The sequence below is a fragment of the Bombus pyrosoma genome, linkage group LG10 (assembly GCF_014825855.1).
Source record: "Bombus pyrosoma isolate SC7728 linkage group LG10, ASM1482585v1, whole genome shotgun sequence".
NCBI classification, from domain to species: Eukaryota; Metazoa; Arthropoda; class Insecta; order Hymenoptera; family Apidae; genus Bombus; species Bombus pyrosoma.
In genome coordinates, this window is record NC_057779.1 from 15,621,821 (window position 1) to 15,642,038 (window position 20,218).

Below are 20,218 nucleotides of genomic sequence, written 5' to 3' on the forward strand. Positions count from 1 at the left end.
TACTTGGTAACTTCAGTTAGGATTGTGAAATATCCTGAAATATACAATGATGAAAATAATGTATTGAAAATTACATACAATTATATATAAATATAAATTAAAATTATGTCAAAATAGGGTAGTAAAGAAGGGTGATACAATAGTAAAGAACATATATATAAATTCGTTTATGTAGAATTTTTACAAATTTGTATTACATATATTTTTGTTTCAATACATATTTTTGCATTAATATTACACTTTATGTTCCTAACAACACAATAACGAAATTCATCTGTTATCGACCAATCACCGATCGTTTAGCACCACATGCGCAGTATCTCGTTACCCCCTTCCGGACACAAACTTAAGCCCAATAGATTTGTACTCCGTCCTTTTCATTCCTAGATTCATGACATAGTATGTAATTTTTTCTATTGCAGTACATATGTTTAATACTATTGTAATGCTACGATAGAACGGCTAGAAGTACTATTGCAATTATTTTTAGATATTGACAAATGTAGTTTCATTTTATTGTACGTTCACTGCAGATAAAACATTTAAAAATTATAACCTATGGAAGATCGCCAATGAATAACTATTAATCGATTATACTTTTTATAATGTGATGAATATATATATATATATATATGCTTTTATCCATATTATATAACTCTGGTATTCTATAAATATAATTAATAATTGACAATGATAAATAAATGCGATCTCAATACTACAATACAAATAATTGAGAATCGTTAATCAATCAAGTATATCGTTAGAACTAAATTATTTGATACCTATTTTTACTGCAATACTATTAAATCAGAAACAATGATATGAGATGTTCTCTTAAATGCGGTACAAGTGTGAAATACTTTATATACATATATATATATATAGGTATATATATAGTTAGGTATATATATATAATATATACATGTACACACACAACATGTAACACTTGGTGATACCTACATCAAACTTTATCAAAACAAGAGTTCCCAACATTTACGAAATACTTACAGTTTTCAAATTCATGCTTTTAATAATTTTGTTGTATTATATTTTTTAACGTTCAAAATAAAATAATTGCTAATTTTTAAGGTTTAGTAGTAATAAAACAAAGCACTAGAATACATAATATATTTAATTATATAAAGTACACAAATGAAAAGCTTTCACAAAATTTATATACCAAAGAATTTTTATAAATAAATAAAAGAAATTTAGATTGTTCTGTGAAAAACTATGATGAACATCTATGCGATATTATATTTAATCTAATTCTTCATGCCTTTCTACAAATAAATTTCATGATATGATTTTATGTATAATTAAATTTTATAAAATTTTACCTGACATGAAAGTTGTTCAAAAATTCTTTGATTTGTCTTAACAACCAAAATATTTCGCAACATAGAACGAAAGTATCAAATTCCCCATTTTATATATACATCAAGATAGAAATTCTTTTTTACAATTTTAATACGAATTAGTAAGAAAAAGTGTTTACTCAATATGATACATGGAAAACTATATATAAAATTTAATAACTTAAAATGTATACTCTTTTAATTAGTGAAAAATTTAGTTTAAATATAGCTTATTTCCTATAGTATAATGTCAGACAATAGGACTTTATACAATTCTATTTACTTAAAACGTTTAATATTGTTAAGATTGCGTTTTGTACATTTCGCTTTAACTGTGAAATTAAAAAAAAGGCATTATTTTTTGTCTAATTTTTTTTAATGTAATACTTTTGTGACATAGAACAGTGTTGAATTTGAGAAAAATACAATATTTTCTTTTAGTTTAAAAATCTTATTACGATGTTTTTTGCCTAGAATGAAACTATCGGTATATAAATATAATGTATGTATGTGTTGTTCTTGAGTGTAGAGTAAAAACTGAAAGAATATCTAGATCTCGATGCACGTACTGTGGTAGAATCAGCAAAATATTGTTTGTAATACAAATTCACTAAATCTTTGTGTCAGTCTTATTTAAATCTAATGTATAGATGTTTATCACTATATTTTAAAGAAGTATTGTGTACATACTGTTTTCCAAATATTAAATTATTAGGATCGGTTAACACAAATACAAACATACGCGGTATATATTATGTACACAAAATCAATTTATTTTATCCTATTTTTCTTACCAATAAGGAAGCAATAATCTTTTTACCTCATTTCATACCTCACACAATCATTATAAACAATTCGGTATTTTTCATTTTTGTCTTATCATAGCCGTGTAAAAAGTACATTGCCTGCTTACTTTTCTATAGTAGTTTTCTTCTTATTAAGTTTAGTTTATAAACAAATTATAATAATCTTATTGTTAAAAATAGGGACGTAGGTATTTCTCAGTAGTCCCAAGCGATGAATAAGAAACTTGATTCTTCCTAATATATCTGTATTTAAATTATTTCCTATCATCTTTTGCTTTCCCATTTGCACAAAAATATTACGTTACAATATTTCATTGTAAGGCATCTTGTCTATACGTTTGGAATAATTATTACGCCAGCATTCATATCATTCCATATTTGTATTAACAGAATATTAATAAGTTTGCAACCGTATTGCGATGTGACATTGCCTTACGCTGAACAACGTAACGTACACTAACGGTAAAAAAAATTAATGATAAATAAGATGAAATGAGATAGGGGACCAATGTGAAATATGAAGTATTTTTCACTTTGTACAAAAGGGTAAACGAGAGATGGAAGAAAGCATTGTGTACCTATATGTATATATATAATATATATATAATATATATATGTATATATGTTTGCTTTTGTTGTCTTGATAATACAGATGTATTGCTAGACGAAAAACGTGAAGCTATTACAGTTTTTGTCGTGATTCCTGATGATTCATTTTATTTTGCGGCAGTAGTCTGCGTTGTTGAAAATCTTGCTGAAAGTGGCGTGGTTTAATGGAATGATGATTTAACGAGTTATGAGATTTGTGGATGGACAGGAAACCTGAAAAGAAGAATAAATATTCAAATGTATTGCATTGTATTGTTTGTGTATAATATTTATATTACATCTTCTTAAATATTTTTACTATGTAACCACATGAAACCATTTTGGTAACATTAAACATAAATGACATTGGAAAAGGAAGAGAAAGGTTGTTGAGACTGAACTTATAGATGTCAGGAAGCTATGATGACTCACCAGCGGTTACAATGCGAATTGCATTGCGGTCGCAATGAATGATTTCCATTAATAGGGTTGGTGCCTTTGGTTCTGACGACCACCTCCCCTCTGCTTTCCGCCGTAGCCTGAGCCTCCTGAAACAATATCCACGATGTACGTTAGTCCAGCAACTTGGATATATACCCCCGCTTTCTTCCTCCCGCCGTTTTTTTGAAGAAATTACAAATTATTGACCACAAAACGGTTCATTTGTAGAAATTACCGCACGCACACTTCTATTAATAACAGAATAAAGTACGAAACAATATATAAAGATAAAGACTAACGTAATGGATATAAAACTACGAAGAATCTACATAGAGGCTACAGGCTAAGGTAGTAAGCTGCAAGGCTGCGTTCTGATTCATACTCTCCTTTTCTCCTTACACATTTCTGGAATCTGCATATGCTGAAATACTGAAATTTCCATATTGCGATACTGTGTACATACTTAAACAGATTTCAAATTACTTAAATAATTTACAATTACTTCACTAAGACTTTACTTTATACTTATATTAATAGTTCTTATATACTATTACCAAAATATAATTTATAGATATATCATTAACATCATAATAACAATTTGTTGTTTTTATCAAATAACCAGAAATGTTTAAGGTTAAGGATATGAAAAATGAAATAAAGATGAAAATGGATTTAATACCAGCATGAAAAATTTCAATTATTCATTTTTCTTTCAACTTTAATATGCACCATATTGTACGCATGAGATATGACATGCTTTTATATGTAAGATATATATTTCACTTATTATCAAAAATATATATTCTATATATCTTACATATATCTTTCAGATATATAAATTTCACACACACATACATATATACGAATGGTGTAATGATATTTTAGACTATGAGTAATTTGAAATGATAACACAATCACTTGGAAAATCTTATTAGTATATTAGAAATATATATCAATTATTCAGAATGATAAATTATATATACTCTTAAAAATGATGAAACTATCTCAATATATATAGAGAGAAACTTAGTCTCCCAACACTTTCTTTAACCAAAATTTTATTACTAATAATACCAAAATATTTTAGTATTCACACATTAAGATTTATGAATTTATGAAATTGTACGATTTTCTAAATGAAATTTCTTGTATATTACAATTACATAGTTGTGTTAATTCAAATAAAGTACGGACTACATATATATTAACACATTTTCTTTCTTCTTAAAACTATGATATATCAATGTCTTTCCTAGTTTGTTTTTAATATATATGTGTAAACCAGGAATTTTAATTAATTTACAATAAATTTTTCCTATTTAATTAATTTCTATTCAATAAAATGATAAATACTTCTTCATGAATTTATAATTTGAATTATCCTTAAATAAGTATGATATTTGTACAATAAAGTATATATGAAAGTGTAAGATAATATTTCTTTAAACATTATCTTTTAAAAGCGGTTAAAGAAAATAAGACAAGTGAATATATATTATAAATATTGAGAAATAGAAAAAAAGCTATTTCTAAAAATATGTGGCAGGAATGGAGTATTTACATTTAGGTTACACAATAGTAAATATTTATGTATATAATAATATATATCAGTAATTGCTGAAAATTCATTATTCTCATTAGTATTGTAACTATAAAAATAATAAAATATCAGTTTCATATGCTCACACGTACATGTACACACATACTTAGAGAAAATAAAGGGAAATGATGATGAAGGATAAATATAAACAAACATAGGAGGTAAAGTAATGGTGATGAAAAATAATTGATGAAATGAATGTGAACTTAGAAAGTGGATTTCTGCTAACAAAGTAGGGCACGTTTGGGAAAATACAAAACAATAGAGAAGGAACGCTAATGCGTACCTTTACCGCGTGCACCACCGCGCCCACCACTGTAGCCACCATCGTAACTACCACCGCCATAGCCATAGCCGTCTGCGTTTCATGGAACACACGGTATAAGAGACAAATGGGGTCAGTATTAACATGGACCGGCAATTGTGTATAGTATAATATATCTACGATACCAATAAAAATTATCGCCGGTACACAAGTATGTGTGTAACACAATATGTAAATTTGTATGATCTTAGTAAATTTAAGCTTTAAAATTAAATATTCTCGAAAATATAATTTTAAATGTTATATTAAATTATTTATATATATATATTATACGAATTTTTTAAAAAATACTGCTTAATAATATTAAAAGATAATTTTATCTTCCAAAGGGTTCATTGTTTGCACATCTAACATGTAATATAAGTGCAGAGGCTGTTCATAAACTCATGTATCAAAAAAGATTACAATTGATTTTATTTACCGTTAACACGAAGTGGCATGCACTTAAATTTCTTTACGGCAAGAAAGTTTAGTGTAATAATTTAATTATTTGCCACAGTCCCAGGAAAAAAGTGTGTGCAGGGTCGAACACGCAAATAGATAAATATAAATTCAATGTGGACTTGCTATTGTGTTTTTCAACATTTACTCTTATTTGGCGTATGCAATAGGAAATAATTTTATAAATTGGTTTATAGTGTACAAAATGTTTCTCCGTTTTAAATGATTTTGTTCGTTTTCTCTCATAAATGAACTAAAAATCATGCTAAAAACAATGGAACGTAATTAATAAAATAGATCAAACACAATGATTGCAAGTATCAATAATTCATTATTGTTGAGGAGTGTGTTAGTTTTTTCATGAATGAAGTGGTTATGTGAAATGTGGAAATATGTGAAAGCATGCATATTAGGAAACGTGGCAGGACTTGAAAGCAAGGATTGGAGGTTTAATATTCCATATCATACGACATTATCCTGTATAGTTTTGCTTTAATGTTCTCCACACATTTCAAGTTCACATATAACTATGTTACAGTGACTGCGTGTGTTTTGAAGTCAGCGAGTCTGCAGAACTTATAGTAAAGATAAGAAATGTAAAAAAATTAATTTATTCCACGGATTCACAGACATCAATCAGTGAACGTATGAAATTAGTACTTTTATGTACATTTACTAAGTGAAATGATCTATTATAACATTTACATTGTTTGAACTATTGGTAAATTACTAAAAGAAGTTAATTGAAATGTTTATACACTATTTACCAATTAAATATACGTAAAGAAATTAAATTTTTTGAAAATACCACATTGAACTATAGTAATTCTTAATCATCTTCACACATTCACTGTTACATATTATATGATATCCTGCTTTTCTGCGTTTAATGTGGTTCATATGTATGTGTGTATATATATGTATATATAAGTCAAATATTAATAAGGCATTAAAAAGTTTAACTTAGGAGGTTATTAAAACCAATAAGTTAGTTGATCACAGCTCAAAAACAGCCAACCCTCTGGAAGTAGGGATTTACTTTTCGGATTATGCTTTTTTTATTCATGCGCAATAAAATTTTCTTTTGTAGCCAAAAAAAGGGAAAATATGTATTATACATACTTAGAGGTAAAAAACATAATCCGAATGTACTTCCTACGTATCTGAGCTGCTGGTTTACTTTCTTAATTAGTTTCGTATATAATTTTAATTCAGAAATATCAACACTCAATAGATATTTTCAATAATATTCGTAAATAATCAATTAAAATGTTTAATGTAAATAATTTTTAAAGTCAAGATATCGCTGATCTGCCTGCAAACCAGCGCTCAATTTTCAACATTAGTCATAAATGTAATATATCACATCAATTTTATATCATTTCAAAATATAATTTAGTCATATAATACTAAGTTAGTATTATATTATGTTGAGGCAAATGATTTAAATTTATGTAATATAAATAAAAATTTTCTATAAGATTTTACATAAAGCAAAATTTTATAGGAGGTATGGGTAATTAAAACTTCGTGTCAGGTAATTTTGAAAACCTTCTCGACATCTGATTGTTATTTTCAAAATTCGTCCCATATGTATATGGCTTAAAACATTTACTTTGAATATAAGCTATCATTTTTAATAATACTATGATGAACTCTAGAATTTATTAATTTATTTAAACTTATATTTGCTAATATTATTAATCAATATTTATTAAATTACTTCACAAAAACTCAATTATTTACTGTTAATACTAATCAATTTTAAAACAAATATTGTGCTAAACTTTTTGTTTAACAGGAAATATATTTTGCATTCTATAAATTAAATAGCTTTCTAGTTTCTGATAAAAAAGAAACTTTATTAATATTCGTTATATCGAATGATTTGCTGAATGTCTAGAAGTTATTTCAACATATACGTAACATTATTGAATTTTAAAAATTTTAATGAGCTGAAATTTTACCAGAGATTTATATAAATTGCAACAAAAAATAATTTAAATGCATGAGGAAAGAAGCTAAGACAACAAATGTAACAATGGCAATAATTTTAATATTACGTTTGTTTACCGCATACATTGGGACGATAGCAGTAGAGAATTATCTGCTATTGATTATTATAAAAAAGAGAAATTAAATTCTTCAATATAATCCTACACAGCGATAAGCGCGTGTAAGTTCTTTTAGTAATAATCAATAAAATTACCGTATCCACTGTAGTCGTAACCACCATAGCCGCCGTACCCACCGCCGTAATAATCGTAGCCTCCTCCGTATCCATCATAGCCACCGCCATAACCGCCTTGACCGTAACCGCCGCCATATCCACCTCCGTATCCGCCTTGGCCCCAGCCACCTTGACCGCCAAAACCGCGACCTCTACCTCCTCTACCACCACGACCGCCTCGACCACCAGCGCCACCGCGCATTCCTCCCATACCATCAGGCTTAGGTGTTGCTTTCTTCACATCGACCTATTTAATATATTAAAATGCATTAAGTAGGATCGTCAATATGTATAACATTTTTTCTAAAATTAATTATTTTATTTATTGGTATAGGACGTACCTCTTTACCATTAATTGTTTGCTTAGGAGTTTTCAGCAATTCATTTACTACTTGTTCAGATTCGAATGTAATAAAGCAGAAACCTTTCCTCTGGTTCTTTGTCTTGTCAAATGGCATTTCTACCTCAACAATCTGCAACATTTAATTTCATTGTATTTTTTTCTAATAGGCATAAATATTTATAGCGACAAATAAGAAAACTAAGATACTTACTGTTCCAAATTGAGAAAAGAAATGCTTAATATCATCATCTGACAATTCTGTTGAAAGGCCACCAACAAAGACTTTGCCATGTCTAGCCTTTGCTTTCTTAGGATCAACTTTCTTATTATTAATTATATGATCGCCAGCTGCCATGATCTGAAACATAAATAATCTCCATGAAAACTTTAATTATTTAGAATTCGCATGATTAGTCCTAATAACTTATTTTCAGCAATTGGAATTACATCAAATAAAGTCAGTAGCAGAACTGGATAAGTTTATCATCATATTAGTTTTACTTTAATATGTAACTATTGGTTTCATTAATTTTACCTTATCTAACGATTCGGCTTTAGCAAAAACGATGAAGGCAAATCCACGCGACCGTCCGGTATTAGGATCTGTTTTGACATTGATGCTTTCAATGTCTCCATATGTACCAAAATGATCCCTTAATTCCTCTGTAAATTAATGTGTTTATTTAAAAATGTTAGGTATTGAATTCTTCAATTATTTATACTACTAAATTTATAATACAAAAACTCAGTATTAAATTTAGTCTCATATGACTTGTCATCTGAAGGTGTCCTAAGTAAGTAACATCATAGTTTGTAAATATCTTGTAAAGGACTATAATTCTTAAAATGCAAAATAATACTCACTGTCTGTAGTCTCCCAGCTTAAGCCACCCACAAATAATTTCCTGTAAAAATAAAAATAAAATAAGATTTGAATTAAATTAAATAAATTTTTTTATGAAAATGAAATAAAATATTAATTTTTGAAATTTTTCAAAATTTTGTAATTGCATAACTATTCATTTATAAATAATTAAATGTTAACAACTTATACTTTAATTTATACATATTACAATGTGTTTAAAACTATTACAATGCAAAAACTGTTTGGGAAACATTTATTTTCATTTTCATGTGCAAATTAGAAAGTAAAGAAATAATAATGGAAATAGAATGTACCTATCATTTAAAGAATCCTGATTACCTCCGGTTGACCTGCAAAGCAATGTAATGTATGTTATTATAACGATCTTGAAATTTATATAAATTTTTAGGACTAAGGTTGAAGCAAAAATTTAAGTTTTGTTACAAATTATTTCCATTTATATTTGAAAAAGGAGTTTGACTTGACCCCTGGAAAAATTAGAATAAACGTTAAAATATTAAAATTTAATATTGACAATATATAAGAAATGCAATAGTATATCATTTGGAAAAAGGGCACTGGATAAACTTTTAAAGACATTTTGGTAAGGAATTTTATTTAACAGGTAATGTATGCAATTTATTAAATGCTTCTTATGTATATAAATATAAATATATACTCATGTATAAATGTAATCTACAATTGATTAAGTGACCTACATTAATGTCTACTTTAAAATTTGGAAGAATAAATAACTTTGCAAAACTAAAATTATCTTAATTTCATAGTTAAGGTATTAATAAGGACACAAAAATACCTAGAATAAATTAACTCACTAATACAATCTTATATGAAAATTGTGCGTTTATCCTTAGTAAGAAACATAGGATTATATGAAACAACCATCAGAAGACTGCTTTGCACACCACATAGACCTTGATTTGAACTTCAGATAGATGTGTTTATCAACAAAAATTAAAGGAAAAAACTTGGAAAAAAGTAGATATGTAAAAATTAACGCATTGAGAGAGCAAAGTACTTTTCACGACGTTCATGTGAACTCGAACAATAGTTATAACTCCAGTTGACATACAGCTGCTCCTAAAGGAAATAAGATTTAACTTTTCCAAGTTGAACTCTGACTGCTGATTGGCCCAAAGAATTGACATATGGTAGATAGACTGCAACTCTATTAAAAAGCTAAAAAAATTGTTTCCACATTACAAGTTAATGATGGTCACTTCTTGATACTTTTTAAATATCTATATATGCACACAATATTTTATGTTTATTTATAGTATATTTATATATGTATAGTATTTCTCTCTCTTTGTTTATTCATCAGCAAAATATTATATTTCAAGTCCTGATATACTTTTCAGCCTTTTCATATACAAATATAACAAGCTGCAATATTTTTCACTTTTCTGGCAGTGTGATGATAGTTGTCTGTACTTAGATTGATCTTTTCATATATCATCTAGGGCTGGTGATAAATACCGTAGGCACCAGTCACTCGCCGGTAATCAGTTGTTGGTCGGGTCACGGTTAGCCGGTTGCGAGCCGCCCGCCATAATCGCACTGGGTCGTTTGCCACCTGCAGATCAAGCCACATAAACTGGGTTAATGGCATTCCGACCTATCGGAGTTTTTCGCTTTGGCCCTAGTGACTCTGTGCTTTGATCACGCCCAAACAGCATTGACATCTGATCAGAAATTACTCTACGCGTGACCCAGCAGGCAAGTGTATGTCTGTGCGAGACTTATTGATCTGACGTAATTGACTCGACTTCCAGTGCTTGTGTTGTGACGAAACATGACGGACTTGAACTTGACGTAGACTTCTCACAATAATTCAGACTCAGAAGTCAATCATAAGGCTTCACGGTTCAGTTCACAGATCCCAGGTAAGCGTACATATTGTCAATCATGAAGAATTGACTAACCAGAATTCTGCTGCAATGAATCAATGAGGAAGACTCAGCTGGCCAAAAATGCATTACAAAGTTTATGCTCTATAAAAATATTACAATTATTATTTGTGTAATATGTAGAAATTTTTATCATTGATGAAATCACAACTTGTCTTTATCAATTACAAAACTAGAATAGAATTAACTAGGAAGGAGAGCAGAAATAAGGAGTTTACAAAAAATTACAAAATTTTAAACAGATAAACGTATACCTCGCAACAACAGCACATATAAAGTTATAATATTTATAATTCTTATATGTATATAGTTACCTTATCATAATTTTGCAATAAAGAACATGCAATACTTAATTTTGTTTTTATTTTTACTTGTATATTAAATTGATATAATAAATAAGAGAATGCCAGTTTTCAGTTATTTATTTTTGTTACCTTATGTATAGATATCACGTCCCTCAACACACATTTGTACTTTCATTATGGGTGAGAGGAAGCATACCTCCAAATTCTTCGTACCTTATATATATAATTTTATATTTTGTACTCGACATTTATACAACCTTTTGTAACATAAGAATTTGAAAATTCATATAATTTTACTAAATTTGAAGGTTACATCTTCTTTCCCGATATCAATTTAAGTAGTTCTACAAGTTACAATCTAAAGTAGCTTACCCATTTTGCAAAAACATACCCCAAACTATGTAAGAGTTTGTGACAATCCAAAGCTGTAGGGATACAAAGAAAAAAAAGTCGAATCCCTTAGGTATAGAACTAAAAATGCTGTGATAATAGTAAGAGAATAAGAACGAACGTACAATGCGATATTATAAAATATTTACATAGACTGTGTCCGTACATCAACATTGACATCTAAACTTGTCGATGAGCAAATCGTCCAGCTTGAGATCTCGTTACGCTGAAAAGGGGGAAAGGCAAGGTGCTGTGCCCACCAGCCACCAAAAATCCTTATAATCTATTAATATTTCTAAATATCACGACAATACTAAATAACCAATAATTATTGCGCATTACCCTCCCTGAATAATCTACATACTCATATTTACGTAATATGTATATTATTTAGTGTTTTGGTTTGACGCATAAATGCGTGTTGTGTGTGAAAAACACGAGGACGTGATACGATATGTAATGGTAACAAAAATTGAAAAAAGCGAGCCCAAGCAAAGTGTATCAAATTTATGCATGAAATTGCTTGGCTTGATATAAAAAATTGATTTTTCTGTGGGTTTACTTTACAACAATGCGTGGGCGCGCCCTTTCTAAACTTGCGGCCGGCATTCCTTTTAATTTGACCGACTCACTTCCTTTTCTTATTTGTTGTTTCTTTTCGAAAAAAAAGATTGATACCTAGGATTTCTTTATACTGCAGCAATACAAAAGAAGTTAACTGCAATACTAGGAACGCTCGCTTTAGAATCGATGGGAACGGATTACGATTTTCGGGATCTCGCGCATCCGCCATTTTGTCATCGCGACAATCGTATCGCACAAAGCAACTCTCGTTTGGAAGCTTTACTACATATTCCCGCGCGCTCAAAGTACCAAATGAATCGAAGTCGATAATTTCGTAGAACAACGATTAATTTAATTGCAAGATCGAAATTTAAGACGAAAAGGGTTACCTGTCCTCCTGTGATTCTTGGCCATTTTCTGCGGCGTCCCCGCCGCCGTTCTCTGCTTCGCCGTTCTGCTCGAAGTTTTGATCGGCAATATCTTCGCTGAAGTCCTTGTTCTCCTGATCGGCCATTATTTATTCTATTTTTTTTTTTATTTTAATAAAACACTTAAAACACAATTATAAATCGCGCTTTAACAAATAATTAAATACACTACACGAGCTAACACACTCTCACGTCCGTACTGATCGACCGCCAAATGGAGAAGGAAGAGGTACGACTTGCGCTCCGTTTGACTCAGGAGATTCCGCGCAAAGCATCATGGAATCTCTTTTACTTTCCCCTCCCCCTTACGGCTCTCTCAGCCAATCAGGTTTCATCACACAGTATCGTACCTAAAACTCCCAATGCCACGTTGGTTTGCACTTTCCAAAAATATCGCGTTACTTTCAGCGTGCTATAATTATATATGCATAGCAGTCAAGAAAAGAGAATTAATATTTCTTCTGTAGCATTGTTCACGACGCTTAATCTTTAGTATCTGGTTTTTCAAATTTCGATAGAACAAAATGAAATCGAATAAAATTTGAAAAGTTATAAGTAATAGACGATATTATCAAAGATAATATTATGAGTATTAATATATCTTGTTTAGCAAACTGGTCCTCTATTTTACTTGCATCGATAGAACTAAATTTTACATCAACTACGAAATAAAAAATATTTTATTCTGTATCTGAAATCATGAAAAATTATTTAGTTTCAAAAAGATAATGCATACACATTATTTCATAGCATTGTTACGGCCCTGTTACACCAATCGATGTTGCCGAGTATTTCAGTGATGTTAAGGGGAAATAGTTAATACAATGGCACGCATACGAAAATTTTAGCTTTGCGTGGGGAATGGAGCGAAAACGAAGAGCCAATAAGATTCGTGGGAAATACTGAGTAATACGTAGCAGCCAATAAGAATTCCGTAATGATTTGGCTCCATTCGGCATCACTTCCCAGAATTCTGTGCGCGTAATTTGTAAGAAATCAATAAAATATTGCTCCCAAATTAATTTTGATATAACAATTTCTTCAATTTATGTTGTTATATTTTTATTTTTATTACTTAGTCATGACTCATTATTTAAATGTTTAAATAAGAAGGAGAAGTCCATCTTTCCGTTGATGTCCAATAAAAGCGGGAAATGTTTACTGTTGATTCAGCGTTCTTATAGTAGACGCTAGTAGTTGGCGCCAGCATCAACCTAGATGTCACTCTAGTTGACTCGCTCAATGCTATTATTTTGTGTATATATGTATATATATATACACGTATATATTTACGTATACGTATAAATATGAATATTTGCATGTGCTATCATATACATATCACATGCATTGTAAGATTATAATTTAATGAGAATTATTTGCTTAGCCTCTTTAATCGATATCTATATTATATCTATATATCTTAAAGTCTTTATGTATTATTATTATTTATTCGTTATTGTGACGACAATAACAATAAGTAAACATTATAATAGGTCATTTAGTGCTCATTTAACCTAACGCTTGATTTAATTAACGTTCTTCCTATTCGTTTACAACGTATTTTTTTGAATAACGCTAGTAAATAGAATATTACTAGCAAATTACAATAACTAGTAAAACGAATATTTTATATCTCTATCAATGTTAACGTTTGTTTTTTGTTTGTGAACGGAATTATCGTTTACGATTAGCAAAATTTATAGATATTTACAGAATAAAATTTTTGTAATACCTAACATTTTACTTTTTAGTTGTCCAAAATGCCTGAGCAGCAGAAGGTAAAGCCACGATTTCTATCACACTTACAATAAGATATAGGGAGAAAATACGTTTAGTTTAAATAACTTTTCACGTTTAACAAATGCTCTATCTATAGATTTTGAGGCTACAGGACGTTTGGCGTACTTGTAATAAAATCCGAGCGGCAATTTTTCGCGTGGGTATTAATTTATGGAATTTTTACAAACCGCTAGATCCTAACAATAATTGTTTAATCTCAGGTAAGGTTACACAATTTCAATTATTATATTAATTACAAATTTTTATTTTTGTTGTCTTGAACACCTTTAATCGTGTTTTTCAATTGTTTCGTAGTTTCCGAATTATCATATTAAAATTTTATTTTACTCGGTACCGTATCTTGATTTTTAGCAGATATTTAGTATTTACAAACATATTGTTTCACGAAGATTGTAAATGACGATCGTGAATTATACAATATATATTTTTAATACGCAGAATCGAAATTTATTTCGGTATTGGCTGGGCCGCTGAAGGATCAAATTGGTTTGTCTGACAAAGAAATTTCCGATTTGGCCGATTATTTCCGCGTTCAGGATGGTCGAATATTTTACACCCAGTTTTGTGAAATAATTCACGATAGTGGTATGATGAATTTATAATTTGATATATACTATAATATTAATATATAGTTTACAAGACTAAACAAAATTTTATTAAATTATTTTATAATTATATTTTATAATTATATGCATTACACAGATATTTATAAGTCTCTATATTTATATAAATGATTATATTGTAATATATATCTACAAGTAATTTTCTTTCTTGACCCTCTTCGGGGTAAGTGTCTTAGGTATTTAAAACAAGTAAGCAAATTTCTATTATTCTGTAAGAATAAATTTCAGAAACTGTTACTGCCGTATCTGAAAAGAAAGGAATTTGACTGACATACATAATCCGGTACCGTTAGGTGAACTCATCGTCGGAACAAAATTCGTGTCCTTTTCTAAATGTTCCTTTATTTCGTTAAGCGCATTAGTATGAACAGCAATAAAATTGGTGTTTTTCTTGTAGCCCCTGAATTCGACAAAAGCGAACCGCTTGTAACTGGTTTGGAATGGGAAGATCCAGAGCATGTAAATCGTATAAGTGCAACGGAACATCGAAAATTATGTCTCGTACTCACTCAAATTGCCGTTCTTATAAACAAAAGAAGACTCGTGTTGAGGCCTTACTTTCAAGATTACGAACTGGTCTGCGTGAAAAATAATCTTCTCCCTAAGAATCTATCGATACATTTTTCTATTTTATAATTATACGGTAAACGTCAATTATTTATCTTTTAGATTGCAAAAAATGCCGGGACTGTAACATTTACGCATTTCGGGCGAATCCTAAAATTTCTAGGTATCGTTCTTGCTTCCGAAGAATTCTGTTTGCTTGTAAAAAGATTCGCGAAAGATGCTTATACGATCAACTATGTGGCCTTTTTAAAGGCGATTGACGAAATTCAATCTTACTTTGATAAACATCAAATGCTGGCTCTTGGTGGAGTAATATTTTATTCTGCATATTTTACAAATGTTCCTCTTACGTTCATTATTTACCATTACCGATTCATTCGTTTTGTTATCAGACGTATTGAACGATAAATCTATGATAAATATTGTATCTTATTTATTTAAAAGGAATTACTTGATCAATTTCCTGGTCGAATTATTACGGCTGAATTACCGAAACTTCCAAGGCCGGAAATTGGTAAATTCATACCAAGCAAAGTATTTGGGAAACAAGCTGTGTTCCATCCGGTAATGGAAGAACGAAGAAGTACAATGCCCTTGATAGAAGTTATTCAACGTATTCAAAGACATATCTTTGAAAATCGATTACGCATTTCGGAATTCTTTAAGGTAATAATCCTTTATTTATAAAGATTTGTAATTAAAATTTTAAAAGTGGGCTTGCTATTTTTATAAAAATATTATAACTCGGTATAACTACCACGCTCATAAAATATTAGTTACAGTTTATTTACAATTGTTATTATAGTAAAATGGATATATCTATTTCATTAAAATGTCAACAACAAATAGGAAATTAACGATTACGACAAATAATAGGATTTTGATCCTTTGAACGCGGGCAGAACGACGATTTCCAACTTCAAAAGAGGATTAGATGGTCTTCAGATTTCGAGCTTGGGACGCCTTTATCTTGCGGAAACGGAAATTGACGCACTCGTTACGCTTTATAAAGACCCAAATGATCCAGATCGTGTATGTTGGCGTACATTCGAAGATGACATCGATAAAGGTATTTTTGGGACAGAACCCATTTTCCCATTTTCGTTATCTGATCGTGATCGTTTCAAACTTTACATTTTACGAACTGTTTCTGTTTACAGTGTTTACCGTGAAAGAAATTGAAAAGCTGCCCAATTTGAAAATTGAGTCGCCGCCTAAAGAAATAGCGAAACTAAGTCGAAAAGGAGCGTCTAATTGGCAATGCGAAGGGAAAGATATAAGAGATCTTTGTGAGAAAACATTATTAAAAGTTCGACATCGAGTCGAGGAAAGAAGAATTATGATAAAACAATTTTTTAAGGATTATGATCGGTATATGTATATTCCTTTAACGATATTTATATATTCCCGAAAAATATTTTTTTCAAAAATGTACGTATATTTTTATACTATTATTTATATGCTTCCGTTCCTAATTATTTCTTAGACATAACAAAGGTCACGTATCACGTTCGCAATTACGTCAAGTTCTAAGAACTGCGGCTGTACTACTTTCTGAAGAAGAGGAGTTTGCATTGGAAAAGAGGTATAATAATGATTTAGGTTTCAATTATAATTGGTTTTTAAAAGAATTAGAGGCTCAACCAATCGAAGAGCCCTTGTACCACACTATGGTGAAAGAAAAAAGAAAAATCAACGCTGAGAAACTATCACCGGAAGCAACAGCTGGTGAAACAAATATCGTTTTAATTTTAGCCAAAATCAAAGCAAAAGTTGTGCGGGAAAGAATAAAGGTAAAACACAAAATGTGGGTATTTTTATATTTTTCCTTTACATCCTTTATTTGTTCTTTTATGGGAAAGGTTATCGAATTCATGCGTCAATATGATATTCATAATGAACACGTTATAAAAAGAACAGAGTTTCTGCGAGCTTTGGATCAACTACGTTGTAATTTGACTTGCACAGAAATGGGAACTATTATGAATATTTTCCAATCACCTTTAAGGTACATAAATACATGTAAACTTAACATATATTTTACGTAATTAAGTAATAATTAATACGTTCTTTATTTTATTTCATAATATCTGCTGAAAAATATTTCAATTTCCAAATTAATCTCTTCAATTACTTTATTTATATTTTCAATATTTAGATCAATTTTTAATTATTCTATTATTCTGTTATTTTATGTTAAAGATCAGATTCCGTGGATTATGTGAAATTTGGGGAAGTGGTCGAAGAAGCTGTTGCTATGGGAAGTTTAGAAAGAGCACCACTTTTAGTGCCTGTACAACACGTGCCTTCGGAAGCTTCCCCTAAGACATTCTTGAATTTCGATGAAAGGCACATGGCCACAACGGCAGTAGACAAGCTAAGCAGAATGCAACAACCAAATCTTGAGGAGTTGTTCAGGGTCCGTAATTACGAAAAGAACATATTGTTTAAAATCATTAAATAATTTCATATTCAAAAAATTAGTTAGTCAGGATTAGGGTTTAATTAGTAAGGATTGTAAGGATTCAGAACTTTTACCATCAATTCACGATATTATATTTAGAATTAATTTCATAATTTAATCTATTGGCTATTTGGTATTAATTTATTGATTCTAAAATCGTACAGACCTTCGTATATATGTACAAAATTCTGAAATCATAAATTTCGAAATTACAGGGCTACGATAAAGAGAATATTGGTACAGTTTCGAAAGAGTGTTTGATCAAAGTTCTGTCTATCAGGCGTATGTTACAATTAATTAGCAACAGAGAACTGGACGCTGTGCACAAATGTTTCTCCGTAGAAAGAGGTGGTCGATTAGAAATTGATTATCGAGCATTTTTACGCGCTTTGTATCTGATGCAAGAGAACAGAAAACATCTGTCTTTCTAGCTATCTTGAGCATTGTATTTTGAGCTAAAAAATAAACATTGTTGATGCGTGAAGATATAAAATATTTTATGGAGGTAACTCAAGTATGTTTTTTTTATTTGTCGATTTTTATGTACATATAGTGTAATGTCCCCATAAAATATTATGAAATATGAAAACTCTAATTTTACAATATTTTGTTTTTGTTTTAGAACGTTTGGACGATATTATTCCGATTGCAATACTCGAATTACCTTACATAATTTTTGTAAGCGTATTTAATGTATATTATGTATGAAATTTTCTTATCTATTAAATTAATTATTGTATTATATACTGGTATTATATTTATGATTTACATGGAACAGTTTATATTTGAATACAATACTTTTATAAGAAGTGAAAAAAATTTTTTTTTTATTTACAAGTACTTTACAATCAATTCTCACATTGAGAAAATAAAGATTATTTTTACGATTTAATTAATCCTAACTTGGAAAATCCTGGCGTATCGTTGTGTTGTGATTTAAAACCATTATATGGCTGAGAGAATTGAGGTACTATTTTTCCTTTATTTTGTACCTACCGTTAATACTCCGAAGAGACAATAAAACCTTACCCTCTTAAGCAAGATACGATCCTTCTGATATTTTACCTGGCCTTAGCAAAAGACACTTTCGTTTCTTACATGAGTCATAAAACGAACATTGTGAAAAGTAAGATAGTGTTGTGTGAAACGATGTTTCTATTCGAGTTTTCACTATTATTTATACATACAGTAAATTAAAAAGTATTTGAACACTCCTAGAAACTTTCTATGTGCACAGATGAAGAATTGGAAAAAATTTAGCATCAATCGAAAATAGTATTAAAAACCAACGACAATTTTTTAAGAGAATAAATAAAGAAAATAAAAAGAAGAATAATAAAAATTGGCAATAAAAAAGGAAATCCCGCTTTATACATAAATGTAATGTATACATTGAAAATTGTTATAAATTACAAACAGAACTTTGGAACAAATAATAAAAAAATATAAACATGACTAATTCATATAAGAGTAAATATATTTGTATGTGTGGTGGAAACAAATATTTTAGGTTGAGTAATTGTTTAGTTAGTGAAGTGTAGTTAGGAGAAGGGTTTGTGTTGGTGGGGGTACAATTGAATCATGACCTTGTCTTAACACGCTACTTTTCATTACATACAAACACGAGATAACTCACTGATGGAAGAATGTGAATACAAACGACTACGACTTTGAATAAAGATATGAGACAAAACAACGCGACGTGTGACGAGGCGAGAATTCCTTTCAAGGAAGAGCGGAAGAGTCGATTGCGGACTGATACGTTACGGGAAATATAACGTAACGGTGAAACAGAATTATTCACTGGACATTATGTTTTATATGTCTTCATACATTCGGAAATATAAATTTTTCGATGATCTTTATTATTTTAACGCGAGTGACCTTGTGCTCGATCTGTTACGGAGAAAGTAATTTAAAGGATTGGCAATTTCGTACAAGTTAGTTCGTAGTATGTATAACTATGTAGCCGAAACAGTACAGTGTAGACAGTATAGTGAGAGCTGTAAAAGCAGAAAAGTAGAGAACAAGCAGTGCGGATACAACGTCCAAAAGTAGAAGTAAAAAAGGCGTGAAGATGAATACACACGAGCGACATTTTACTGCGCGATATCGCTGCGATCATATGTCTGTTTTTGTTATTTTTAAT

The 20,218-nt window shown here is 29.9% G+C and overlaps 2 protein-coding genes across 12 annotated transcripts; one reads left to right on the forward strand and one right to left on the reverse strand.

The window, feature by feature from the left end:
• Positions 1 to 1,114: 1,114 nt before the first annotated feature.
• On the reverse strand, positions 1,115 to 12,855 carry LOC122571468 (RNA-binding protein squid). Of its 8 annotated transcripts, none has more exons than XM_043735241.1 (10): positions 12,577 to 12,854; positions 9,312 to 9,347; positions 8,997 to 9,037; positions 8,668 to 8,795; positions 8,344 to 8,490; positions 8,131 to 8,262; positions 7,811 to 8,036; positions 5,080 to 5,151; positions 3,185 to 3,300; positions 2,889 to 2,986 (listed from the first exon to the last, which is right to left on the reverse strand). In XM_043735241.1, exons 1-9 carry the CDS (start codon positions 12,699 to 12,701, stop codon positions 3,233 to 3,235), a joined length of 975 nt encoding a protein of 324 aa, XP_043591176.1. In that variant the 5' UTR covers positions 12,702 to 12,854; the 3' UTR covers positions 2,889 to 2,986; positions 3,185 to 3,232. The 8 variants fall into 8 exon arrangements, with proteins under 8 accessions (XP_043591172.1, XP_043591171.1, XP_043591177.1 ...); XM_043735238.1 differs by having other exon boundaries at positions 7,769 to 8,036; positions 12,577 to 12,852; XM_043735237.1 differs by lacking the exon at positions 3,185 to 3,300 and having other exon boundaries at positions 1,115 to 2,986; positions 12,577 to 12,855.
• A 548-nt stretch (positions 12,856 to 13,403) lies between these two features.
• On the forward strand, positions 13,404 to 20,218 carry LOC122571579. 4 transcript variants are annotated; one of them, XM_043735511.1, is made up of 14 exons: positions 13,407 to 13,964; positions 14,367 to 14,393; positions 14,492 to 14,615; positions 14,854 to 15,000; positions 15,436 to 15,614; positions 15,708 to 15,914; positions 16,050 to 16,271; positions 16,482 to 16,674; positions 16,766 to 16,976; positions 17,092 to 17,398; positions 17,468 to 17,613; positions 17,808 to 18,024; positions 18,285 to 18,583; positions 18,692 to 20,218. In XM_043735511.1, the coding sequence occupies exons 1-13, from the start codon at positions 13,923 to 13,925 to the stop codon at positions 18,498 to 18,500; spliced, it is 2,238 nt and encodes a 745-aa protein (XP_043591446.1). In that variant the 5' UTR covers positions 13,407 to 13,922; the 3' UTR covers positions 18,501 to 18,583; positions 18,692 to 20,218. The 4 variants fall into 4 exon arrangements, with proteins under 4 accessions (XP_043591443.1, XP_043591444.1, XP_043591446.1 ...); XM_043735508.1 differs by having other exon boundaries at positions 13,404 to 13,964; positions 17,092 to 17,613; XM_043735509.1 differs by having other exon boundaries at positions 13,404 to 13,964; positions 17,092 to 17,613; positions 18,285 to 18,574.

What these genes read in the sequence shown, in the direction of transcription:
- LOC122571468 (XM_043735236.1), bottom strand. Translation starts at nt 12,701, where the DNA reads ATGGCCGATCAGGAGAACAAGGACTTCAGCGAAGATATTGCCGATCAA. An exon ending in AAGCCGAATCGTTAGATAAG is followed by an intron (nt 8,491 to 8,667) that starts GTAAAATTAATG and finishes TTTATGTTTCAG; the next exon opens with ATCATGGCAGCTGGCGATCA. An exon ending in TCTTTTCTCAATTTGGAACA is followed by an intron (nt 8,263 to 8,343) that starts GTAAGTATCTTA and finishes TAAATGTTGCAG; the next exon opens with ATTGTTGAGGTAGAAATGCC.
- LOC122571579 (XM_043735508.1), top strand. Translation starts at nt 13,923, where the DNA reads ATGAATATTTGCATGTGCTATCATATACATATCACATGCATT. An exon ending in ATATACATATCACATGCATT is followed by an intron (nt 13,965 to 14,366) that starts GTAAGATTATAA and finishes TTTACTTTTTAG; the next exon opens with TTGTCCAAAATGCCTGAGCA. An exon ending in AAATGCCTGAGCAGCAGAAG is followed by an intron (nt 14,394 to 14,491) that starts GTAAAGCCACGA and finishes CTCTATCTATAG; the next exon opens with ATTTTGAGGCTACAGGACGT.